The sequence below is a fragment of the Electrophorus electricus genome, chromosome 15 (assembly GCF_041902795.1).
Source record: "Electrophorus electricus isolate QZ-2024a chromosome 15, ASM4190279v1, whole genome shotgun sequence".
NCBI classification, from domain to species: domain Eukaryota; kingdom Metazoa; phylum Chordata; class Actinopteri; order Gymnotiformes; family Gymnotidae; genus Electrophorus; species Electrophorus electricus.
Window position 1 is genome coordinate 13,099,749 of NC_137511.1, and position 27,027 is coordinate 13,126,775.

Genomic DNA, 27,027 nt, shown 5'->3' on the forward strand with positions numbered 1-27,027 from the left:
CGAGGGGGGCTGCAGCTTTTAGAAACCTACATTACCGGCCTGGGTCTTCAGACCCGGCCCACAGATTTAGCCATACGTATCTCGTTAGTAAATGAGAAAGGTAACCAAAGGAAACCCTCCGAGTCCACGCTTCTACTCTCATTTACAAGCGTATCCGAAATAGCCCGCCACCGACTGACCAAGGCCACCAGGAATTAGGACATAACGCAGCTTTGATGGGACGATGTGGGAGAACAGCGTTTATTTTTGTGGCGTCCATATGCACGGTGAAAAGGTTTAGACGTGAGCCTGTTTTATATACAGGTTGGTTTTTTTTAAATAGAAATTTACAAAACAAGCTTCGGTCATGTTTGACACCTGACCAGTCCTCCGTCCATTTTCGCTGAGCGGACAGTTTCACGAGAGGGAACTTTCTGAAGTTTCCCGTTCCTCGGCTGGACCCAAAGGGAATCGTAGTTCGGTTCTTCATAATACAACTACCAGTTTTTTCCTCATAATTTATCCGAATAAGGAAAGCGAGACGGCGACTTCAGTTGATTACCTGTCTTTTCTTCGGTATCCAATGGATATTCACTGCAAAGCAGACCCCTTCAGCGCGATGCACCGTAAGTTGCACCCGAGTTTGGTTTGATCTCTAGTACTGACAATTATTTCATATTTACACATCTAAAATTAGGCTGGGTTAGTTTATCTACATGAACTGTGCTGCAACAGGCCTATTTTCATTTTTTGTCATGCCATCTACATCATTAGAAATAGAAAAGGTCGAGTGAAGAGCAGAGTTTAACTGAACAACAACAATACTGGAATATATCCAGACATTTGGAATCTAGAATGATGTAGGAACAGTTTTCTTGGATTGTAGCACAAAGAAGCAGCTTATATTATTTGTACGATGATAAACGATGTTGTTTCATTGAAATAAAATTGATAACAAAAGTCTAATAGGCATGTTTTCACAAAAGTAAGTTTTGCCATTCAAAAGAGCAAGGGAGACGCAGAGGACCAGTTTTGCAAAAATAATCCATTAAAGCCAAAACGGAAAAAAAAAAAGTCTATTTCCACGTTAAACTAGCCCTGCTAATTTCGCCAACACGTTATTGATTCAACCCTTCTTTCAACATTATTATTTAGGTATTGAAATTTCAAACTGAAACTCAAATTCTTTTTAGTAATGTGTAACACGAGTAACAAAACTCTTAATTATTTATAATTAGGGAGCGCGGAATATGATTAAGCAGGTAATATAATAGCCCATCTAAGAAGAATAACAAGTACCACTATTTTGCTCAGAATACGGATGCCTTTAAGTTGGAAGAAATGTCACTGAAAAATATTTTTTGAATGTCATAAATCACACGCAAAAGCCCTCCAAACGCATGTAATATTGTTAGATATAAGACAGTAAGCGTTGCTTGTAGCTGCCAGATTAATCACGTATATAATAACAAAGCGTTTTGTTTCATAATATACTACCTTTTTCCACATTGTTTTAAAATGTACAAACAGTGCATGAAACCACACCGAGTCCACGCTCATGACGCTGTAAAGAGGTTAAATTAATAGTACTTTATTCAAAACACCTTCCGCCTAACCGATCACAGATGTAGGTTTGTTTATAACGATGAAACAAATAAAGATTGCAAAAAAGAAATCTGTTTTAGTTATGAGATAGCAGAAGGATGTCTATATTTTAGAACAATTTCTTATATCCCCAAATATACAGGGTGTTGAATGTTTTTAAGCTATAACCGCTATTTTCTGATTAAAGCCTTAACGTGGAAGGGAAGAAGCAGAGTGGCAAATGGTTAATGGAAACAATTAATTATGCTTATTAAAATTGCAATATATTAGAACGCCTTTTTTAAAAAGGCTATTAAAGCTCTCAGATAAAGCGAACTGGGTGTAATGTGACGTTATCTCTTGCTGCTGTTGTCTCCCGTATAGGGCATGGGGGAGTGAACCAGCTAGGCGGGGTGTTCGTGAATGGCAGACCCCTACCTGACGTGGTGCGCCAGAGAATTGTGGAGCTCGCACATCAAGGGGTGAGACCCTGTGACATATCCAGACAACTGAGGGTCAGCCACGGCTGCGTCAGCAAGATTCTGGGCAGGTGAGAGAGAGAGAGAGAGAGAGAGAGAGAGAGAGAGAGAGAGAGAGAGAGAGAGAGAGAGAGAGAGAGAGAGCGAGAGAGAGAGAAAGATTCGTGCATTCTGTACGCAAAATTTTTAAAAATGCCTAAATAACACAAAACATTGGGAGTATTTGGCGGTAAAAGATATGACTACAAGACACAAAGACACATAAATATTTGTCAGGTTGGTTATTCAGAAATGTAGGCCCTAAATTAAGTTTGTATATCGGTGCATTTGTGTATCTTTAATTAGTGTAAGCGACTTTAAATGGGACTTTGATTATGCACACATTTGTCGCCACTTAAGGCGTTTATCCGCACGATTTCTATTTCGGGGTCGAGGATTACGTTCTAGTCCCCAGTGTTCACCTCCAGTGGAACGGACATGTCTTAATAAATAATTTAAAGCGTTATATTCGGCATCTTTTTCCCTCAAGTCAACTGATGCTTGGGCTAAATAAGCTATACGATCAGCCAACCAATACCAGCAAAATTACATAGGCATTGTTTATACATTTGTAATGTCCGTGGTAGGCAATGCTGATCCGCGTATTATGTTTCGCTTTGATTACTGTCTGTTATGTATATCACGTTCCTTATTGTTACTGTAGGTACTACGAAACCGGGAGTATAAAACCTGGAGTAATTGGGGGATCCAAGCCAAAGGTCGCTACGCCAAAAGTAGTGGATAAAATAGCGGACTATAAGAGACAGAATCCCACCATGTTCGCCTGGGAGATTCGAGACCGTCTGTTGGCAGAGGGGATCTGCGATAATGACACAGTTCCCAGTGTCTCGTCCATAAACAGGTAAGAAAGACTGACATATTTAAGGTAGACTCCAGAAATGAATGCTGGGGTTAGTATTGAAAGAGAAATTATGGATTACCGGGATATAAAGACGGGAATTACAATCAAATCCGAATCTAAATTCAAGTGTAACAGAATAATAACCAAGTAACCTATACATTTTTGATAATCACTATTTAAGATCAAGAAAGAAAGACTTAACAAAACAATTACCCAAATGTGCAGATCCTAAGCACACTAGGCCATGAATAACTCAATGCTTGGTATTTCTTAATTCTCAGAATGAAATAGAACTTTTGTTTTATTCGTTTTTGACGATTTAGACCAAAATCGATGTCCAGGAAAAGCGCACGTGTGTATTCTCGTGGTCAAGGGGAGCCGTATTGCCAGAGTTTCGCATCGATGGTGGTCTTGAGAGTGCAATTCAATCCATTAGTTCCAACTCCCTCGGCAGTCAGCGGTAGATCTCGGCCTGCGATCGTCGGAATTCTCATCTGTCCGACTGAAAACCGATCAATGCGCGGTGCAGATCCCATATCACCGGGATACAGCGTCACGCAGAGCGTTCAATAACAGTTCGTGCCGCGGTATAGGTATGTTTCGTTTATAGAGACGATTCACGTACTTATTTTCTCTTAGAAATGACTGGGGAAGCACAGGTTACTACGAGAAGGGAGATATAAACTATTGAAAGCGCTGCTGCGTGAGGAAATCATCAGCCGTAAATCTACTCACTATATCGGTATTACTAAACGAACGAATGAATGAATGAATGAACCTGCCAATAGTCTTCTGAATGCATCGCGTTCAGTGTCTAGTAGGCCTCATTCGCATTAGTCAGATACTCACAGAACATTTTCAAGCAATAAATAAATAAAAATACGGTGTATATATACTAGTTTGAAATTTAGCTTTCGATGGAAAGCTATGAACTTGTACCGAGATGGTTACTGATAACAACCAAAACCTATATGGAGATAAATAAATAAAACAACTGTGGACAGAGAGGGATACCACGCATGGGGCCCGCGCTGAACTTTGGTTAAAATGCACTCTTCCATAAAAGCCTCTGCATTACATTTTAATGAGCCGATGCCACAGAATAGACGTCTCAGACAAGAAAAGACCTGAAAAAAATTCATTTCATGCCTCGTGGTTGCCTAAAAAGACCCATTTAAGCAGCTTTTGACGCAAATGTATGAGAAATTCAAGATGTAGGCTGCATTAATATAATTAAAGGGGTCTTTAAACTTTTTCTGAATTTTAATTTAATGCGGGCTGCTTATTTAGCAATGAGAAACTAAGTCTGATTATGATTAAAATTAAAATATGAATATAAGGAACTGGGCATTTCTTTCATTAGCTGTGTTATTCTTCTGTTATTCTTCAAAAGGTTGAGAGATCTTCCCAACTCTATTGAAAAACAAAATTCATTCCACTTTTGTGTCTTTGTGTCTTTATTTTAATAAAAAAATGTTGGTTCATTCATGCATGGAGACCCTGTTACACCCACACAAAGAAAAAAAAGACAGAGGATGAGAGAGAAAGAGAGAGAGACAGAGAGAGAGATGGACACAGAAAGTGAGAGAGAGAGAGAGAGAGAGAGAGAGAGAGAGAGAGAGAGAGAGAGAGAGAGAGAGAAAGAAAGAAACAGACAGGGATGGCAGAGATGTTTTTGAGTTTTAACATTTCATTTTTGTAAACAAATTTTAGTTGGGTGCATTTGACTGAGAATATTAGCAAAGATTATTTCACTGTTATTAAAAGTGAAAATGCTCCATTGAAATTCCACACCATGTCAAACCCACAGGCCCTGAGTACAACTATACCATCTGTCTTCCAGCAGTATCCATGTTCTCACCACTCTGTAAAAAAGTGACAACACATTCCAGTTCTGACCTACTTCAACATTTTCTTCCCACTATTATAAATTGACATTTTGACTTGCCCTAAAATCAAATTAATAAGATGACTTTTCCCCCTTCCTTTCAGTGCGGGCAACCAAAACTAAAAACAAAAGTCTCCAAACAGTGAAACGGTGAGAGAGAATGACACAGGCAGAGCAAGAGAGAATGAGAGAGAGAGAGAGAGAGAGAGAGAGAGAGAGAGAGAGAGAGAGCGAGAGAGAGAAGAAAGAAAGACTTCCTAATTAAGAAATCTCAGTTAAAACCTTTTTTCCCTTTGTGAATGACGACCTAGGTTTCAAGGTGTCCATGGCTGCACAGTGCAGGTTTATTTTACAAGCTTGAAGAATGAGCAAAATTACAGTCCCGGTTGTTTTTTTCCTATTTGTATTTCTTCCTCTGTGTATGTGTGTGTGTGTGTGTGTGTGTGAATGGTTGTGTGTGTAGATGTGTGTAGAAAGCTGAGCTTGGGGCTGTTGACAGTGAGAGGATGTTTTAGCTTTAAGCACTTTACTTTGGCATGCATTATTAACACTTAGTGAGTTCCTGTTGCACTAGCGTGTCTGGTCCTCCATCGGCCCACTCGCTGTAGTGGCCGCAAGATATCAAAACAGGCCCCCAGTGGGACTCAATATTATTGATTGTGTAAGACAATTTTAATACTTCTTCGGGGAATTTTCAGCTACAGCTGTGTCATTAATTCATTCTGGCAAATGACTTATTCAATAACAAGAATAACGAATCCTGAATAAAGCCCCTGGATTTATACAGCCACCACCAGCCATGGGGTCAAATTAGTGTGTGTGTGTGCGCATGTGCGCGTGCGTGTGTGTAGGTGTGCGTGCGTGCGCACGTGTGTGTGTTTGTGTGTGTGTGTGTGTGTGTGTGTGTGTGTGTGTATGTGTGTGTAAAACAAGAAACTAGAAATGAATATTGATATGTGATCAGTGCTGAAGCATTGTCTCTGAAACGCTGGCCTAGGGGCAGTAGTTCCATGCTAAAGGTAGCTACAGCAGCATGCATTTCATCAAACGTCAATACTAGCACAGCCATTTTAATAGGTACATTTCTGACTTTTGAATAGGATAACTGCAATACAAGCAGTACAAGGCAACAACCAAAGTAAATTATGATCAAAACATTTTTAGAATCAATATTGCCTATAAACCATGAAATGAAAAATACTTAACCATGTAAATGTTTTTGTATTGCTTCATGTAAATATGTGCCAAACAAGAAGAAACAATGAGTAAGCTCATATAAGTATAGAGACCAATTATCCTATTGTACATACATAGCCACTGAATGCTAGCTTACTGCAAATATTCTAAGTAAGTTCTAAACCAAAATTTGTATATTTAAACTAATCAGACATGATGTCATCAATGATGAATGAAGCTTAAGTTTACAAATGGGCATGACGGCCTCTTTTTTTCTCAAAGTGCCTCTTGGATTAAAGGAATCAGATGCTAGCATAAGCTGGTGCAAAGGCACCGAGGAACTATAGCTTTCCTGTCACATGTAATTTATGGCCTTCCATTTGCATCCGTGTGCCCATGTGGCTAATCCAGAACTTTTTTATACCTGAGTTTCGATCAATAAAACCTCATCCACAGCAGCCCTGGGGCTTTCCTCAGGAAGAGAAAGAGAGAAAGAAAGGCATGGAGATAGAGAGAGAAGAGAGAATAGTGTGTGTGTGTGTGTGTGTGTGTGTGTGTGTGTGTAAGAGAGAGAGAGAGATGATGAGCGTGCGGCAGGTAAGGATGGTGAAGGCGATCATTGAGGTGAATTGATGTGATTTCATGCTTTGTTTGCAAAAGTGCAGCTGGAGTTTTTCTCATCACTCACTTCAAAGGGAGACCAGGCTCCTTTTCCACCTGGTCTAAAAACCACCTCTTCTATACCACCATTCACAGCCGCAAACTGAACCAAGGCTTATGTTGTGCTGCTATCAGAGGCACGCACTCAGACTGCACAGGCTCTATGGTTGTAAGAGTGTGTGAGCCATTCTATGTTCATTCTGCAGGATCATTCGGACGAAGGTTCAGCAGCAGTACCACCCTTCTCCAGATGGAACCTCCCTCTCCACAGCGGGACACACTATAGGTGCGGTCATGACAGTGTGCCTTGTGAGCTGTAGTTTTACATGCATATTTATACGAACATTATATTTTTAGACTAAAATTACATACATGTTCCAGACTAAAATTGACTTTCACTATAAAGTCCTATTTTGGGACTAGGTTTATTCCATGTACAGAAAATTTAATTAGATCAAATTAAATTTCAGTGCCAGTTCATAATAATCTAGATGTAGATAGCTGTTACAACGATGCTTAGCTCAGCACAATTCTCTCATACACGGTTTCTGTGATGGGTTTTGATGTTATTAAAATAATGTTTTTGTTTTTCTAAATTATGCATTCTTCTTCTTCAAAAAAAAAAAACCAGATGAAAATATCGTACCTTTTTGTTTTCATAGTCTGCATTTTGAAACATATGGGAAAAATGCAGAATTTTGTCCCAAATTCAATGCCACATTAATCATGCATAAATGTAGCATAAAGATTGCGTTCTTGCAGAAGCACAGATTCTAAACCCATAAAAACTAACTATAAAGCTTAATTAACAGATCCCAGTATTCAAGGTTTATTGTCCAGTATCACTCCTAGATTAGCACTGGTAGAACATTTCCAACCCATCTACAGTTGTTGAGTTCATTGCATCCCTGTCTCTCCCTCTGTAGTCCCTAGCACGGTGTCCCCTCCACTTTCAAGTGGATCCAGTGATCCAGTGGGCTCCTACTCCATCAACGGCATTCTGGGTATTCCTCGCTCCAATGGAGAGAAGAGGAAAAGAGATGACGGTAAGCATGAAAGCTGATTTCCGCCTGTCGCCTAACAGAGGCACACAGCTGCAAGGGTCTGTCTGCCGTAAGGGTCTGTCTGCCGAGGTTCTATGTGTGACCTGCCTTGTGGGAATGTCTGACACGATATGATCTTTGCCCTCAAAGAACTATTTGCATTGTCAGTTAGTGCAAGACACTGTACTCTATCAGATTGTTTTCCCTTCTTTTAAATGTACAGAGCACCTAGATTCAGGTGTGTCATGCATTAGGTTTTTGTAGTAATTAATTCAATATAAATGTTAAATTCACATTTTCTGCATTAGACAGTAGTGATGCATACAGAATTTGAGACCCCACCATGATCAAAGCATGTGAACTATGTTTCAACGGCATGTTTCTATTGGTCTAGAAGTGTGAGGACGAGTGACATCATCAGTATTTTGGTTTTGGAACCATGACCTCGGAGGGTGTCCCTGTGGTTAATCTGCTCTACTGTGATTAAGAGCGTCTCAGTAATTACGTGTCAGGTCGATGCAGCCAACTAGCTAACTCAGAGAAACAGGAGACAAGGCCACAGTGGCTTCAGAAAGACATGCAGCACAAGGGCTCCCTCGCTGCCTCCTGTCCTACTGTATTTTACAGTACACCAACAAACTTTAAAGTCCCTCTGCTGGGAGGGTATCCACAGAAAGGGTGAGCCATAACTCAGGGGTATGCAGCTATTCTAGATTCTGATGAAGGGTTAGACCCTCTCAATCCATACAAACACTACTGTATATCCCATTAGTTATTTATTTATTTTAAATCTAATAAACAGCTATGTCAGATCAAGTTGCAAAACAAGTCTAGGGATGAATTTGAGCTTCACAGAAACAATCCCGTTTTACAATCCCAAGTGTGCTTCAGTGCTGTTATTTGCCTCCATAAGGTCACCATTTAAGCAAGGTTTGAACGATGTGGCACAGAACTGACATTTTGATGTTCTTGTGTATAGGGGGTAAATGGCTTAGTGTATGTAGCCCATAGCAGCTAAATCACCTCAGTGCAGAGTGCAGTACCCAGCGTGAAGCTGAACCACATGGCAGATGCATTTAACAGGCACACGGCACAAAGCTCTGGGGAAAGTGCTGTTGGCCCACACAGAGCATCAGTCACTATGGGCCCCTTCCATTCGCTGGGCACTGCAAGGGCAAAGCACCACAGCTGAATCACTATAATAATGAGAGCTGGGAGACCGTGGTGTGTGTGTGTGTGTGTGTGTGTGTGTTCTGCACTCTCCAAGATGACTGACTGTTGTGGGGGTTTTCCTCCCTCTGAAATGGCCCTCGTGATGGGAGGCTATTTTCTTGATTTAAGCATCGGAACTGAAGAGAGAGATCGAGAGAAAGAGAGATGAGAACACAGAGAAAGTGGGAGAAAGAGGTATGGAGAGAACGAGATGAGAGCATGGGGAAAGAGAGGGATGGAGAGAAAGAGATGAGAGCATGGGGAAAGAGAGGGATGGAGAGAAAGAGATGAGAGTATGGGGAAAGAGAGGGATGAGAGAAAGAGATGAGAGCATGGGGAAAGAGAGGGATGGAGAGAAAGAGATGAGAGTATGGGGAAAGAGAGGGATGAGAGAAAGAGATGAGAGCATGGGGAAAGAGAGGGATGAGAGAAAGAGATGAGAGCATGGGGAAAGAGATGATGTGATGTCTGGGGAATTCATATGCCCCTACATGAATGGATGTGACCCAACCAAACATGCACACTCACACATGCATGTGACACCTGGTGACTAAGAATGGGTTATATTTTATCTTTGGCTTCTAGTCACATGAACATAAACACAGCTACTCACTACTTGCTCAAAAACATGTATATACTCTAAAAGTGTTCGGTTTGTTATTTGGATGCAAATATATTTGTCATTTTGTCATGCCTTGTGTACAGCATCTAGTGTAAAAACATCAAGGACTCCTACCCTATGGCCACCACACTGCGAGCTAGCAGCCGTGACTGGCAGTGCATCTGTTCCATATTTTCGCTGACTGACTGTAACATGTCTTGTTTTCTTCGTCATGTCAGTCTCAATTGGATTCTTTAAAAAAAACAAAAAAATTGTTTCTAATGACAGAGCCCATGTTACCTGGATGTTCTACATAATTATATATCTGTGTATGCAATTCATAGGGAGAGCAACAGTTTGTTTGTTTGTTTATTTATTTTTTATGTTGCTAACTCCTCACAGTATATGCAGCAATGACATTACAGATGCACTGAATCATGTCTTTTAAAGTTTATGTATACATATAAACTTGTTTATATCTGTACATCTCTGGGCAGTGCCTGCTGTGTTGACAGAAAAAGGTAATTGATGAAAAGGACTAATGACCTGCATAGAATGTAAAACATGGCATATATGTGATATATGGCATATATCTGGTCCCAGAACAAGTGTATTCCCCTCCCAGCAGCTGGTACAGGGTATGGGGGCCTAGTGAGTACAACATTCACATTTACATCTCATTCAAAGTGAAGGGCTTACAGAAATGCTTTGTTAGCTCTGTGGAAGTTATCCTAGTGCTGGTACATCGGGCTGGAGTCTAATAATACCACCGAGCAAGAGTCTGTACATCAGTGCAGGAAAATGCACACAAGAGGATGTTTCAGGACTGACGTGTGTCATTACGTGAGCACATCAGCAGTGCAGGGAGAGGCCTCGGAGGGAGCACTGGAGTAAGGACTCTGTGGAAGCAGAGGGTGGGGTGGGCGACCCACTCCATAGAAAAGCACGACTAGCCAGCTCAGCTGGGGAGGAATAGATGGTGGTAGTGTGTTTGTTTTTGGCCCAGGCCGTGGCCAGGCGCCAGGCAGGGCCGTCCACTGACCCGGTCACCTGACAGCAGGGCTGGGGTGGGCACGGGCCGCCAACCGTACACTCGGGCGGGGAGATATTGCGGAGGTGACACACGTTATGTACACCGCCACCCAGCCAGGGACGGCCACAGGGACACAGGTGTCACCTCAGCCATTAATCTGCCGCTGCCACTGTATTACTGCAAATTAAAGCCAGTGAAATGGAGTCAGAGAGAGAGAGAGAGAGAGAGAGCAGGAGAGCATGAGAGATCGACTGTGTCTCCGGCACCCATGGCTGTCCGAGCAGCGAGGTGGAAGTGACATTTAAGGGAATTTGCAATTCCGCCGAGAAAAGCAATTACCTCACAAATTAACATCTACCATCTATATTATATCTACACCCCCACCCCCCAACGCCTCCACCAGCCCCCACCTCATATCAGAGCCATTACTTTACCTCCGGCTCATACACTCAGGCCATTAAGGAGATGAAAGATCGCACCGGTCACCCTCATACTCGCCCCAGCCAGACTCAACCATGGACTTGGCTACTCCGATCCGGACTCCATAAAAACACAACAAGCATAAGGTCATTGTAGGATTCAGTCTGTCACTGCTTGAGCAGGATAAGTTGGTTCAGGGGAAAACAGTAATAGAAGGAACAAGAGAGAGGATCAACAAACAGCTGGATTCATTAGATTGATTACATATGAGACACTGGCTGGATTTCAGCACCAAGATTTTTTCTTGTTTCCAGTGCAGCATTTGAAAAATCTTCCCAGCTGTGCATCATTCAATATACAAAACTCCTAAAGAGAAGTGCATTCAGACTCCACGCCACTTTACATAAGCATTAGTGCAACAAGAACAAACAGTCCTGCCCTACACAGTAGTTATCGCAGTTATTCTACATTCATATGGAGTAATTACATAACAGTTTCTCAGTGACATAGGTAATACAATCTGATTAAGAGAATAGCAAAGTGTGTTTGTATGTGTGTGTGTTTTATGTGTGTGCGTGTGTGTTTATATGAAATATCAACATAGCAGATGGTAAATTAAGAAACGAGACAGCGTTGTAGTCCTAATGGACACTTTGAGAGTCGCCCTGCCACCTCTCTCCACTCATGCCCCAGCTGAATCCCAGCCGCACGATCATGGCTCTCAATCTCTTCGCTCTGTCCCCCCCACCCTTGGGGTCATGGCCTAGGGGTGCGCATCCCTGTAGCTCTGATAGAGTGGCCTCCCTCGTTACCTCAGCCCTAATACCACCTCACGTCAAAACGAATCCACTCCTCGCAGTTTCGGATCAATACTCCAGCAACAGGGCAGGGGACAGTGCAACTGGGGGCCGGCAGCACAGAGCGCACAGCCATTCTGGCTCCAGGGGGATTGTTATTACATAAGCGCTGATGGGGAAACGGTGGCCCCATCTCTGATGGGTGAAGCTGTTCTGGAGTCTTGATCACACTTTGAGAACCACTTCACCTGAGACCTGATTGCTCTTGAAATCCAGTAAAAAGAAGTTTAGTGTAAAAATAAAGAAGTATATTCGGTACAAATATATTGTTTCTGGGCTATGATACCAAGACTACTAACAAAAGCTTACAAATCACTTTAAAAAAGCACTGGGTGGCTTGTTTGTTTGCTTGTTTGCTTTTGAAGAGCTAGCCAACTCTACCACTGGAATGAGAGAGAAGCTCTGTTGGTTGGCTGCCCACGACATTTGATAGCTGCAGTTAAAATGCCAAGGCCACATTAGCCTGTGTGTGTGTGTGTGTGTGTGTGTGTGTGTGTGTGTGTGTGTGACTGCTTCTCGTGTGTGTGGGATGTAGGTGTCACTAGTGTGAATGACAAATGCACTTGCATTGATCAGGTTTGTGGCCCCAGCCCTGTAATGGAGAGTAATTAATGACTCTGTTTGCCCCAGCACACACTGGAAGAAATACTCCCTCTTTCATTAGGACCAATGGGAGCTGCCTGCCCAGAATGCCTGCTCAGAAATGCACTACCCTATAGAACTTTGGATTGGGATGCGAAATAAAATTCAGCTACATACATACTACATATATACAACTACACACATACACAAGGCAAAACCTAGGTGCTATATAGAAATCATATCATGTGAGTCTGAAAGACGATCATATATTTCTGGGTCTAGTGTCTTCCTACCACTATATGAGATAAGGTCACAGATTTGTTGAGCGCATTATTCGATATATGTGCACACACACACACACACACACACACACACACACACACACACACACACACACACACACACACACACACACACACACACACACACACGCACGCACACTAGAGGTTGTGAGATATTGGGAAGGAGATGGGCAAGCCACCGCTGCTTCAGGGTTGCGTGGTGAGAAGGTCACAGAGAGGACCACAGAGGCAATATCGGGCTGTAATGGAGCCAGCACACAGACATGATTGATCAATTGAATTTCGCGGCAGAGAAAAGTGCTGGATTAAGCTCGGGATTATGACCACAATGAGTCAGGCCATGATGTTCATCTCTGCTTCATTTCAAACTCTGTCTGCTCTTCCCCCACTCGGATTCCCAGTCTCCACAACCTCCATATCTCACCTAGGATCGCTCTCTTTCTCCCTGTCTCACTCTCTCTCACTCTCTCTTTGTCTCACACACTCTCTCTGTCTTCACCCCCCGGTCAGGGCAATCAATAGGGGCTCCTACATATCATACATCATCAGTGTCCTGTGTCATGGAGAGGACATAATCTGCTGCAAATTTAGACTGGCAGCTGAGTAAGTGAACTATGACTCATGCCAATGTGTGTGTGCCTGTGTGTGTGTGTGTGTGTGGAGGGGGGGGGGGGGGTGCTAAAAAAATCCCTAAACCATTTTGTTGCAATTCTAACAAAGGAATCAAAATCAAACACATCTATGTGCTCTAAAGCAAGACAGTGAAGTGACCGACCAACACCAATCTGATTTGACCCGTGTTGGCTCCACCCCAGGCCTGAATGAATAGGTCCAGGGCATTCCGACCAAAGCCAGAACAGTGAAAAAGTGTGATGCTTTCCAAACACACTCTTACAAACATCTGCACTTGCACACAACACAACAGTCATTATTCCTGTTGTTTAGTAGTCCACAGGGCACTACAGGGATTCTAATGAACTTTTGCATGGATGTTTCTTAGGATTCCACAGTTTGAAGGACAGACTCTGTCCGGGTCCTACAGTGCTTCACAAATTCACAGGATTAGAAAAGATGGACAGCTACATGTCTCAATGCTGGTGCAGTAGTATCTAGAACGTCAAAAATGGTTTTCTATGTGGATATCTGCATTTATAAGGTCCGTTGCTTGCCCTCTCTATGTGTAGATGGTTCAGAGGGCTCGGGGCAGAACAGTGACTCCCAGGGCAGTGTGGAGAGCCTGAGGAAACACCTCCGTGCAGATGCCTTCACCCAGCAACAGCTGGAGGCCCTGGACCGAGTGTTTGAGCGGCCGGCCTACCCGGAAGTGTTCTCCAGCTCTGAGCACATCAAACCGGAACAGGTGAGCAACCTTGGCCCCCACACTCTCTCTCTCTCTCTGTATTTCTCTCCTTCTAATTGTCCCTCTATCTATCTATCTATCTATCTATCTATCTATCTATCTATCTATCTATCTATCTATCTATCTATCTATCTATCTATCTATCTATCTATCTATCTATCTATCTATCTATCTATCTATCTATCTATCTCTCTCTCTTTCTCTCTCTAATAACAGCAGAATTAGCTACCTAAGCATTCATATTTTCTGCAGATTGGCCTACACACTATGTATACCTCATGTGTGTCTGTGTAGTGCTCAGCAATGAGATTTCCTGTAGGGGGAAGACATGAATTTTATAGTATGTAGTAGAAGGCTAAAGTATGCATAAATTGTGTGCCCATGGTCTTTTTTTAGAATGTCTTTAGCATGATTACTTTATAAATCTTCTATTTCAGATGTTAATACATTGTTTTGCTTTCTCTCATACATCACCAACTACTGTGACTATGTGTAGTATCTGATATACTTCTAGACCTGGTCATCTTCCATGTGCCATTACCATAGGAGCGGCGGGGCTAGAATGTTCCAATAAGCTATAAACTGTGCAGAGACAGAGAGCATAAGAGAGAAAGAGAGAGAGAGAAGGAGAGAGAGACATGGTGGTGGACAGAGAGAGAATAACTGGCCAGTGGCCGTGTTGTTAAACAGTTGCTGACCATCTTTCTAAAGGCGCATGGACAATGTAGTGGGATTGTCTGAGTAAAAACATCTAGGTTTTATTGTGCTTGTGATGGAAAAAATCAAATAAATAAATAGACAACATTCCCAATCTCACCATACGGCAAAAGAAAAAGTGAACATTAAATGAAATCCCATCTGCTGTCTGTTCCTTTCTGTCCATTTCTGATTTTCAGCAATATAGTAACAGAGCTGACATTCATAACATCTGATATTGTCCAACAAAGCTCAAATTATACATAAAATACATAAATAAAGATCATACATTTTAGTTGAACACATTATCAATCTATAAATACATTCCTTCATATTTAAGATGTTTAAAATATAAACCGAACCATAATATCTTAGACCAAAAATTAAACCAATAATCTTTCAAGCCAATAACCATCATCCTACATTGGATTATTTCCAAAATTCAGAGACTCTGAGGAAATTGATACATTTCTGATTGAATATGATTGTTCAAACAGATAAATAGTAGAACTCACTGAGCTATTACAACAGTGTGTCCTTTATATGTCCAAGACACTATGGTTTATTGCAGTGGATAATTTACATTATTTACATTTGGTAGACTAAAAAAAAAACAACCCACGACTATTAATTTTCCCATGAAAACAGAAATGTGAACCATAAAGGGAACGACCTAATTGAGTTCATTTTAATTTGGGTGCAATCGTGTGGCATTACTTCAGTGATTAATCAGGCCGACAGCACTCACCTCCAGAAGAAGGCCTAATTTGCAGCTAATTACAAAACTGATTTTCACTGCAAGATCAATACCAAAATGAATTGGAAATGACTCGCTATCACAAACAGCGCCAGAGAATGTGTTAAACATGTGGGAGAGGTATGGGGGAAACCAGGAGAGAGACCGGACACGAAAATCAAATGGCCATGGAATGTTCTACAAAAATCGGCTTTAATTTGCTGAGGTATTAATCAGATCACTTTTCTATTTGTAGTTCCCCGTTCCCCACTGCTCTAGAATCTCCTACCCAACTCTCACTCATTCACTCATACGCTCTCTCTCTGGTGCATGTAAATGTAGGGTTATTAGTTAGGTGTCTGTGTTCTGTTGGAGGCATTACAAAGCCATTTTGAAGATGCCTAGCGAGATGGCCTCCCCCCCCCCACACTTCTGCTGGCCATGTGCTCATCCTTTTCATACCTTCCTCTCCCCCGCAACGCTGGCATCTGCATGAGAATACTGCCGTTCTGCACCAGGGCCTCCCAGGAAAAGAGGGGAACATCAGCTGGGGCCACAGCGAACAGTTGTAGCAGACAATTAGAGTTTATCTGTGATAGAGACAGACATGGCTGGGGTCAGGGGCCTCTCTTGTGACATGCAAGCACATGCACACACGTACACACGTACACACACACGCACACACACACACACACACACACAGCCCTCACCAAACATTATGAACATACAGACGCCGGAAGTCTCATTCGATTAAATAACAAAAGGGAGGAAAAAAAATCTCATGTCTGTTGATATGGTCCGAAGAGTCTGTTTGGCAAAAGGAGAGCACTTTCACAATGAGAGTATCCATGAAGACATAGCCAAGTGGAAGTACTTATTTGATCCCAAAGTAACCAATAAGATTTTAATGAGGGTCCTTTTATAGATCTTATCAGTGATTATTTTCTATACTCATTATCCAAGTGTCAGGAGGTACAAAACTTAAACAAAACTTAAAAAGACCAATCATTTTAGTAAAGTCTCAGTCTCAGTAAAGCCTTATTCTCTCCATAATAAGAACACACAAACACAACCTTATTGCACTGTCTACAGACACACTACAAGTCCAACTTCTTCTGCTCTTTCGCATTCTTTTTCTGTCATGCACAAATGCATAAGTGTACCAGTAATATGATCCCGTTATCTTGCCCATGCTTGCAGGCCAGCGAGTACGCCCTCCCGGCGCTGAACGCGGGCCTGGATGAAGTAAAGCCTGGCCTGGCCTCCAGTAGCTCCTCCTCTGACCTGGGCTCCAGCGTCTCCCAAAGCTACCCTGTAGGTAAGATCACCTGGCCCCTCTCAATGACCACGTACCACACCACACGTGTAGCTCAGGGAAGCTGCACTGCATTGTCTTACATAGTCCCACACCTAAATCACGCTACTCATGTAATGAGTGAGCCTAAATTACCTTACTCAAGTAGGCTCAGTTATAAAATTAAAAAAAACAAAAAAACAAAAACAAAAACATGTTCTCTGAGCTGACATGGTCATGGAATACGATGCTAATTATTCAGCTTTATAATGTTGTGAGTTATTATCCCTCCACTGATGGTCCTCCATTGACTTAAATTTCCATTCTTAGGAAATTATGGCGAGCCTCTAACCATGATGCTCTTATTACACAGCTATAAAAGTGAACCAACTCAATCACAGACGACTTAAAGTGCTGTAAAAAGGGATGTGAGTTAGTGTTAAATCACTTTTCAGTAGCTTGGCAGTGCCAGTCAACATGGGCCATAACAAGTGGATTCCTCTTTGCAACTCCAGAGGAAGAGAGAGAAATGGACAGAGAGCAGTAATGACTACCTCGACAAATTATACTGATCTTTTTTTGTGAATGTTCAGAAGGACGGGACAATGTTGATGTGAAGAAATGGGCCTTTTTTTAAGTAGAACTATTTCTGGAAGGCCTTTGAGAATTTTAGCCCATTCATATTATCAAAGTTAAATAGGTTGTGTGGATGTATTTCACTGTGTACACAGCATGCGTGCGTGTGCATGTGCAGATTTGTGTGTGTGTGTGTGTGTGTGTGTGGGTGTTTATTTTCCCCACAGTGACTGCTAACACTAATAAGCTCTGTGTATGTTGTAATCAGGTGTATGGTTTGTGCCTGTGCTAATGGCAGTGCTTCAGTTTACACTCGAGTGATAAACAGCAGACTGAAAGTCAAGCCAAGCAGAGGGAGTTAAATGATCTCTGCCTTTAGGCCCAGATCCAATTTCCAAATGAATAGCTCCTTTACGAGGGACAGGAGCGCAGATTATACTCATCCTTAAAATGTTTTCCAGCACCAATTAAAATGGCCACAGTTATTGATCATGTTGATTTTAGTTGGAGGGAAATTTGCATAATCTATTAAAAATGAATGATTCATGAGGCATCCTGTGCCAGAAGAGACAGGGATTGTTGGTGAAGTGTGAATACTTTCCAGATAGGAATCTTTTGTGTCCTCTGCTCATTGCATTAAGCCTTTGCACTACCAAGAAAGGCACTGCAAAAATGAGAGAGGGATTTAAACTTATTGTGCATATCATCAAAATTCATAGCCAAAAAGTCAACTCCAGAGAGTTATCGGCCCTCACCCCTGACACTGCATTACTTATTAAATTGCTTTGCTTCTTTTAAACTAAATAAAACCTTTCAATGCATCTTGACATGAGAAGATGATCCAATTATATGCAGCATATAATTAATTCCTTCATTAGAATCTGGTCTGTTCTATTGCTAGCCATAACCCAATGTCTGCTGAAAAGTTGAAACATTGTGATTGGCCATAAGCTGATACTGACTATACCTGTGCTTCATTCTATACGTTACCAAAGTAAATTAATGAGCTGGGTTTAATGAGGCCACAAGGAACATTCCGGCACTAGCTCAGTGCGACTATAAAGACACAGACATTAACTCTTTGCTCAAGTTATTTTTCACAAAGAAAATGCTGTCCAATACTAACTGTAAAGACCACATAAAGCTCTTGCCAATTATTTTACACAGATATATCTTACAGCATAAATGTAAAGTATAAACACCCACTCCCACTTTAGCGGGAAGGTAAGCACACTAGCAGCCAGCTCACCACCAGCTCCCAGCAGTTTGTCTCCTAATGAAGCACCTGTCTTCGCAATCGCAGGAGACACTCACGCTCTCAGGCTCAAGAATTAATGCTTATTTTGTCTTCACAAAAGCAAACTAACCTTTGAGCACACATTTGATAATGAACGACTTTCACTATGCAGCCAGGGAATTAAGGCAATTTGGCTTTGCAAACATCCTTTGCTTAGCCATAATTAATTAGGGTGCTGGAGCTTTTGGCTGGTGATAAATTGCTCCATCCGGAATATGGAAAACGGAGGTCAGGAGATCTCTGCGCCTTTTTGTTGAAAACATGAAGTTGTCCCTGTCATGAGAGATTTAACACAGCAGAAAGACAAAAAAGATGCTCTTGTACAACAATATTTCCCTGACAGAAAGCATTATTTAAAATAATAATAATAATAATAATAATAATGCAGATGATGATGATGATGATGATAATAATAGTAATAATAATAATAATAATAATAATAACTAATATTATTATTATTACTATTATTATCATCATCATCATCATCATCTGCATTATTATGATTATTATTATTGTTATCATCATCATCTGCATTATTATTATTATTATTATTATTATTATTATTATTATAGGTTTGCTATAGATCTTGGTAATTACAAATTACAATCTAAATCCATTATAACAATAGGGAAAGGCTGTATTCAGAGCATTGTTGTATAATATCAGAATCAGAATCAGTTTTATCTGCCAGGTATGCAACACATATGAAGAATTTGTCTGGGTGAGTGCACATATAAGACAAAGCAAGGCAAGTTTATTTCCATACATAGCAGCAATTCAAAGTGTTTTACACAGATATAGAAGAATTAACTAAATGATCATATCTTGTGATCTATCACCTCAGGAGGCTTTTACCCATAAAAAGAAGAAAAAGTTTCATAAAACCATTTATTTAAAAAAATTAAATGCAGTTGATTTAAATAGAAAAGAAAACAAATGAAATAATAAAATGTTTAAAAGAAGAAAATACATTGAAAGAAAAGAGAAATTATTAAAATAGTTAAAGTTGGTTAAAAGGAAAAAAATGAGAGCACAATATATTGTGTCTAACTAAAAGCTTAATCAAACAGATAGGGTTTAAGTCATTATTTAAAAATGTCCACTGTCAGGGCTATTGGAGGATATGTGACAGTTGATTCCATCACAAGCTAAATGCTGCTTCTCTGTGCTTAGAGTGGACCTTGTGCATGATTAACTGATGAGCTCCTAGTGATCAAAGAGGCCTGCTTAAATTGTGTTGTTTGAGCATGTCAAATAGATACATTGGCCTTGAACCATTTAGTGATTTATAGATGAAAAATTGTACCTGAAGATCAATTCTGTAACTTACTGGGAGTCAGTATATGGGTTTAAGAATAGGGCTGATGTGTTCCGTTTTTTGGCTCTAGTAAGAACTCTGGCAGCAGCATTTTAAATAAACTGGATTTGTTATCTTTTTAGGAAGACCGGTAGAGAGACCATTACAGTAATCAGTCCTGCTAGAAATAAAGGCATGAATGAGTCTCTCAAGGTCTTCTTTTGGCAACAAGTCTCTAATTTTGTTAATATTTTTGAGATGATATAATGCTTATTTAGCAATTGCTTTGACATGACCACTAAAACCAAGATCAGAGTCCTTGAGAAAACCTCAGTTGCAAACATGTTCTTTTGAATGGCTGTAGAGTCAAGATGGGCAGCAAATCTAAATCTCTCAGCGTTATTTCCAAATAACACATGCAAGGCACTGACATGGTGATTTGATCGGACCAAAGTAATTTAATGATACAACCAAATAAATCATCTGCATAGCTGTGGTGAGATATTCCAAAGTGTTATCAGATGATCAGATTAAGCGAAAGCATATATAAGTTGAATAAAAGTTGCCCAAACACAGAGCCCTGAGGGACACCAAAGGGTCATAGGTATCCGCAGATTTCAATAATGTAGTTCCTGCTGTGGAAATATGACCCAAAACAGTTTAGGACTGATCCTTAGAGCCTGTTCCCATTCTCAAGTCTGCATCAGAGTATTTTATCATTGATGATGACAAAGGTGACACTGAGATCAAGTAGTTTAAGAGGTGTTTTTCCAGAATCTATACTTAAACAGATGTCATTTAGAACCTATAAGAACCATCTCAGTAAATGAACTATGATTGAAAGTTGCAAAGTAGCTATATAACATATCAAATATAAATATAAGGGCTATTTAAAGTAGATTACACAGAATAGAATAAATGTATGAAATAAAAATGAATATTGATATGTACATATGGGTGAGGTCTAGAGAGACATAATATATACAGTATATGCAATGTATTACTGTGTGAAATTGTACAGATATAATTCTGTATAGAGCTAGTTCTAAGTGGGATGATACAGACAACATTTGACTAGTGCAAACAATAGATGTATCTGCAACAGCGAAGGTTATAAGCTATAGGCTAAAGTGCAGAGTGCCCACTCACCTTGACAAGGGCACATATAAAACACATCCTGGGTTTTTAGATCCGACATGTCCACCAGGATTTGCTCCCATGGCACCATGGATTTCAACTCTTCCTGTTATTTCAAGGCAGCGCCAGTACAGACCAAAGCCTAGCAGTTTGTGTTCTCCTTATTTGTTTATTTGTTGGCTTGCTTTGTGTCATGTCTCCTGTGATGTTGGTGTGTTGCGGGTTATGGACAGTGGTACGCTCCACTACTGTAGGCGAGTCTGCCAGACCTAATAAAAAGTCTCATTATGTTGGTTTGCCGGCCGTTTGAAAACCCCTTTTCTGCCGACATTTTCCATCAGTTTATTCAGCAGTTTGGCAATTTATTTTCTATTATTCTTTGATTTTATGCCCCAAATATCTAATCTTTCCTTGGCTTTTAAGCTAGAACTAACCCTAGCGTGGCTAAGCCAGAGTGTGTTTACAGAGGCCTGCCACTCTGTGAACAGAGTGTCCTAAGTGCGAGGAAAGCCTCAAAGGGACTATGAAGTTGGATGGCCAGCTGTATTAAAGAACAGGCTCTGTACTTGAACATTTGTTTTCAATATTTGCATGAATGAGTAATAATACATTAAAATAGTTGTGAAACCAAACATTTTACGTTGAAAATCTTGATACTCTTCATGGCTTTTTCTTGTGCAGTAGACACATTAAGTCACTTAAAATCCAATTAGGTTAAGTCGTAGAATTACTATACTTGTGACAAACATTTCAAATCCTGGTGAAGCCACTGATTACCAAATTTTGCGTGTGTGGAATTAGTCTCTCTCTCTCTCTCTCTCTCTGTGTGTGTGTGTGTGTGTGTGTGTGTGTGTGTGTGTGTGTGTGTGTGTGTGTGTGTGTGTGAAAGAGAGAGAGATAGGAAGAGAGTGCATATGGCAAAGGGGAGATGGCCCTTTCTAAAGGTTTGGAGGAAGCTTAATATATTGAATAAACAGAACACTGCAGACTGTGCAAAAACACTGGCCAAAGCTACTTCTTCTCCAGCTCTCTGTGGAGTAGACTGGATAGTCTGTGATTGCCGTAATGGTTGCTGGCCTGCTCATTAAAGTTGCACCGGTGACCGACTTTCCCTTCGTCCCTGCAGCCTCTCTCTCTCCTCATTTCTCTGTCTTCCCACTTTCGCACTCCAACCATACCGTTAAGGGGCCCTCGCCTGTCTGCCTTGGCTGGCTTGGGGCTACACGTGCTGCCTGGGAAAAGCGGAGCATCAGTCCCAATTACTGCTCTGAATGCAAAGCTCCCCGTGCTCGGCTCTGACTATCCGCCAGGGTGACAGTAGGGGCCAGGAAGGCTTAGACCTGCATCTGTTCTCATCGGTGTCATAGGTGGGACATTACCCAGAATTTAAAGGTGCCTGAATGTACTAGAAATTAGAGATCCTCACTTAGCCAATTCTATTGGGGCAGGTGGGGCTGGTTAAGTAGTTTGTTGCAATTCACACACCTCCTGTTGTAGTTTGCATAGTGTACTCAGATGTTGGGATAGTTTTTCATGGACATTTTGTATTTCCAACAGAGTAAACAATGATATTCGAATTTGAATGAAAGTCTGCTTTTTTCATTACGTTTTACTTTTTAAGTGATATGAAGTGTTTTGTAGAGTGATTGTATTTCTCTTTGTACTTTCCAGTGTTTCCACTGCAAGCTTATAAAAAAATGGAAATGGAAGTGTTCTACAGCCATGAAATAAACACTTAAAAGGAAGCAATTAATTCAATGCATTTTTACATGGTTTGTAGGCAGAGATATGGCCAACACAACCCTACCTGGCTACCCACCTCATGTGCCCCCTGCTGGCCAGGGTAGCTACCCGGCATCCACCCTGGCTGGAATGGTTCCTGGTGAGTAACGTTGAACTTTTGTCTCACTTCCAACAAGTACTGTCTGCCACCAATCTGTTTAACTAAGTTTTTATCCAAAGGTTTAGACAGTTTGTGAGTTTAATGTTTATTATTTTGAAAAGTACCAACACTAATACAAATAATAAATTTAGCCCACATTTTTGAGACAGGTTCTTTTTTGAGATTTTGCAATACAAAACATCTGGACTGTCCTGTGGCTAGAGATTTGTTGCATACTTTCCTATTCTCCAACGCCTACTAGAAAGTGATTTAGAGACAGGTCCCAAGAACTGCTAAAGCCAAGAAAGACATTCTTCAACTTTGTCAAATAAAACCTGCCCTTTATAGGCTAATAAATACGAGAGGTTGTTATCCCACACCACAGCTTGCCACAGTCGGCCGTCCGGCAGAAAGACATTCCACAGCAAAAAAACAAAGCAGGAACTTGGTGAAGTAGAAAGATCAGAAGAGAAAGTAGTCACTAAGATGCTTACTCTGAGTGTCAGAAGGAAGGATCTGGGCTACAATACCATGCCAGTGTGGTTGGGAAGGCGCTCCGCCCTGAGTTTAGCATGAGATTACTAGTCAGCGGAGAACAGCGAAACCAGGGCAAAGTTCCAGGCAGCAGTACACAGTGGTTATTGGGCCTGCCTGTCAGTCTCTTGTGAGAGGGAATGAATGGCATTTTTCCAAGATGAAGTACAAGCAGGTTTTAATTGGCTGAATGTGTCTTTTGCTACAGGGAGTGAATTTTCAGGGAATCCCTACAGTCACCCACAGTACACAACATACAACGAGGCCTGGCGCTTCAGCAACCCAGCCTTACTAAGTGAGTATCCATGCATCCTGTTCAGAAATAATACCAACATAAACCTGTACTTAATTAACCTTCTTGGGTATTCATGCAATAATAAACTCAAAACATTAGGTAATATGTTCCTTAAGCTTCATTTCTAAATTTGAATAAATTAAGTTAATTAAAGAATTATTTATATAAACTAATCTACTATTGGCAAGTTGCATTTTTTTATGTTGTGTATTGGAGCAAATCCTCAAAAATATTGTCAGGATTTCAGATTTTCATTCATAAAAAGATGTATCTGGCTGTATCTGTATCTGGATCACTCATTCCTCTCTCAGTAACTCTCATCTTATGAGTGTATGAATGATATATTGAAATAGTACATTCCTCTCTCATTAACTTCCAGGTTCCCCTTATTATTATAGTGCATCCCGAGCTTCCGTCCCCCCAACTGCTGCCGCTGCCTACGACCGCCACTAGTTATCGCGGAAACCGAACCAGACACCAAATCCATAGCCTCGGACTTCATATTGTGCCAGTGTGAACAGTGCAGCTGATCGGACAGAGGCCTCCTTCATATCACATGATGAAGAACAGGCCAACCAGGATGCCAGACGGCTAACCCACATTCATCCATCCGAATACAACAGGCCAACTGTTACAGTGGCCGTACACATCTCAAAGACTACCAAAACTTGATTAATAATTCTTAGTCAAGTATAAGAATTATTATATAAGTGGCAGAACGCAGATGAGGTGATTTTTTTAATGAGTCAATGCATTTTGGTTTCTGTTTTTCATATTTTGAGTTTGGTCTTTGGAGGAAAATATTTCTTTTCTGTCTTGCGACAGTGAACTTTTCCTTGCTCGTACATTTCTTGTTCTCTCTCTCTCTCTCTTTCACTCCCCCCTCTCTGTCTTTCACTCTTCCCCACCCCCCTCTCAGCTGTGCAATGCAAGATCCAGTATCATTCATCTGGACCTACAGCTTGGTGCTTCTCCGCACGCAATTAATACACTCATGCTTAACATAGAGTTAAACATGCATCTAAACTCATCCTGTAAACAACTCCTTCAGATTAAGCCATGGAAGGACTACTGGAACACCTCCCCTTTGAAAAATTACCATACATAAAAATTTAAATGAGAGGATAAAGAGGTCAATCCACAACAGAAGACAAGTCCACCAGATAACCAGTTTCCAGAATTAATAAATATATAACATTTTAAAATTCATTTTTTAAATTTTATTTTGGTTTCATAATTTTGAATGGTTAAATGCAGTACACATGTTTATTTTTTGCAGTGTTAGTTGTCAAAGTACTCTGGATTTGGCAACACCATGCATTCCTGTATCATTTTTGCACCACAAATATTCCAATATCTTAAAGAGAAATTAAGAACAGAAGAACAGAAGAAAACAATATAGTTTGATAAAGAAAAAAATTCAACAAAGCTCCAAAAGTGGTTCAAGATATCCTTTACTCATGTGATAACTGACATTTCAAGATTAATTATTTAGTTGCACTTTAGTTATAATTTAATAACTAAGAAGTAGGCTTGATGCTTAACAGCTCTTCAGTAAACAACAGTTGTTTCATCCAAAGCTTTAGGTGCAATTCCCTGTCCATCCTATTCCCATGCACAGGAAATCAGACAAGCTCCAGCATTTGATGGTGAATAATATATACAGTAATTTTGTCACACTTGCCAAAGATTATTTGTTTGACATTTTATTTACAGTACAGTGTATTGTGATAACAGTATTATGGTAAAAACAATTTTTATGTATGTATCTATGCAGAGTAATATGGCTGTCATATGGATACAAAACTACTGAAAAAGATTTTTAGTTTGTATTTGATCATTATTTATGTTAGTTTTGTTGTTTTGCTAAAGTTTGTTGCTTTATTTTACTACTGAGTCAAATAATTTTCCCTCTGTAAATACAGTCATGTAAAAAACAACAACAATCACACATGACCTTCAACTGTATCAGGCTTCTTGGTGTCATGCAACAGTTGTAGTGATAACCTAGGGAGGACTAACATCACTACAGGACAATTGCACTGTTTAACTGAGTACCTAAAAATTATCTTTTGTTAATGTATGGGTTTTATCCATTTCCACTGGTTCATCCATCCATTTCCTTCCTGGAAATCTATATGTATGTATGATGGATTTTTGCAAAAGATCTCCACCTAAAAGACATACAGTTTTTTAAACATATTTTCCATTTCTTCTGGAATATCCCTTCCAGGTCACAACGATTCTGAGCACTGGGAGAGTAAGCTGCATGCCTTTATAAATGGCGATGCTGTAAGAAACACAGAAATGTTTTTTTTCTACAATAATCACTTTAATTGTTCAAAATAGCAATCAAATGAAAATCTCTATACCAATGTATGATTGTCTCAATAACAAGATACTTTGGGGAAAACTTTGATAAAAAAGTACCTGAATGACGCAACACACTGTAAATGAGGGAAAGCACTGAACAAGATTTATGAAGGACTTATTCCTCTGCTCTGAAGGAAGTGTGTCAAATTTGAGCTTCACTTAGAATCTGACTACTCCACTAACTGTTCAGTGTTCCTAAATAAATCCTCCAGTTCACAGTTTGTCAATAACTTATTATTAAATGCAGACTTGACACTTAAAAAAGAAAAGATTGAGAGGTAAAGGATGTCCTAATCATGAAGAGATGCTGTCAGTTATTTGACAAAATCGTATGACTTCAATCATTGTTTAAATATGAGTCTAAATTTTTGTGCACATGAGAAATAAATTTTATATGTGAAATAAGAGACTTCAATATGTGGAACTCGTTTTTAAAACCTATAATTATATTTTCTAAAAAGTTGTTTTGTTTAAATATAAAACTAAGACTTTATGGTTACCAACACCAAAACCAGTGCAAAAAAAAATCTCTCATTCTGACTTTAAAAAATGTTTTTAAAAAAGAAATCATTGAAAAAAAGATGGTTCAGAGCAGAGTGATTACGATGTGTTATTCATATGAGTACACTAACCAATAACACATCATTCAGGAAGACCATGTCTGACCACACTTAGCACTTCTGTTCTTGTTTATTGCATCTGCAATTCACTCCCAAAATCATTTGTGAATCCCTGTTGACAAACCGCTTGAGGGACTGATTGAGCCTGTCCCTTGGGCTTATATAAACCGCTTAATGTTAATGCAACATTCTATTCAGCCAATTCAAAATGTA

The 27,027-nt window shown here is 40.3% G+C and overlaps 1 protein-coding gene across 4 annotated transcripts; it reads left to right on the plus strand.

The window, feature by feature from the left end:
• pax2b (paired box 2b) lies at positions 1–26,589 on the plus strand. 4 transcript variants are annotated; one of them, XM_027021548.3, is made up of 10 exons: positions 1–605; positions 1,948–2,113; positions 2,746–2,943; positions 6,874–6,953; positions 7,594–7,713; positions 13,902–14,077; positions 16,710–16,827; positions 22,891–22,992; positions 23,735–23,821; positions 24,201–26,589. In XM_027021548.3, the coding sequence occupies exons 1-10, from the start codon at positions 563–565 to the stop codon at positions 24,272–24,274; spliced, it is 1,164 nt and encodes a 387-aa protein (XP_026877349.1). In that variant the 5' UTR covers positions 1–562; the 3' UTR covers positions 24,275–26,589. The 4 variants fall into 4 exon arrangements, with proteins under 4 accessions (XP_026877349.1, XP_026877350.1, XP_081554227.1 ...); XM_027021549.3 differs by having other exon boundaries at positions 24,220–26,589; XM_081698101.1 differs by having other exon boundaries at positions 1,948–2,045.
• Positions 26,590–27,027: the final 438 nt, after the last annotated feature.

What these genes read in the sequence shown, in the direction of transcription:
- pax2b (XM_027021549.3), top strand. Translation starts at nt 563, where the DNA reads ATGGATATTCACTGCAAAGCAGACCCCTTCAGCGCGATGCACC. An exon ending in CCCCTTCAGCGCGATGCACC is followed by an intron (nt 606 to 1,947) that starts GTAAGTTGCACC and finishes TCTCCCGTATAG; the next exon opens with GGCATGGGGGAGTGAACCAG. An exon ending in AGCACATCAAACCGGAACAG is followed by an intron (nt 14,078 to 16,709) that starts GTGAGCAACCTT and finishes CCATGCTTGCAG; the next exon opens with GCCAGCGAGTACGCCCTCCC.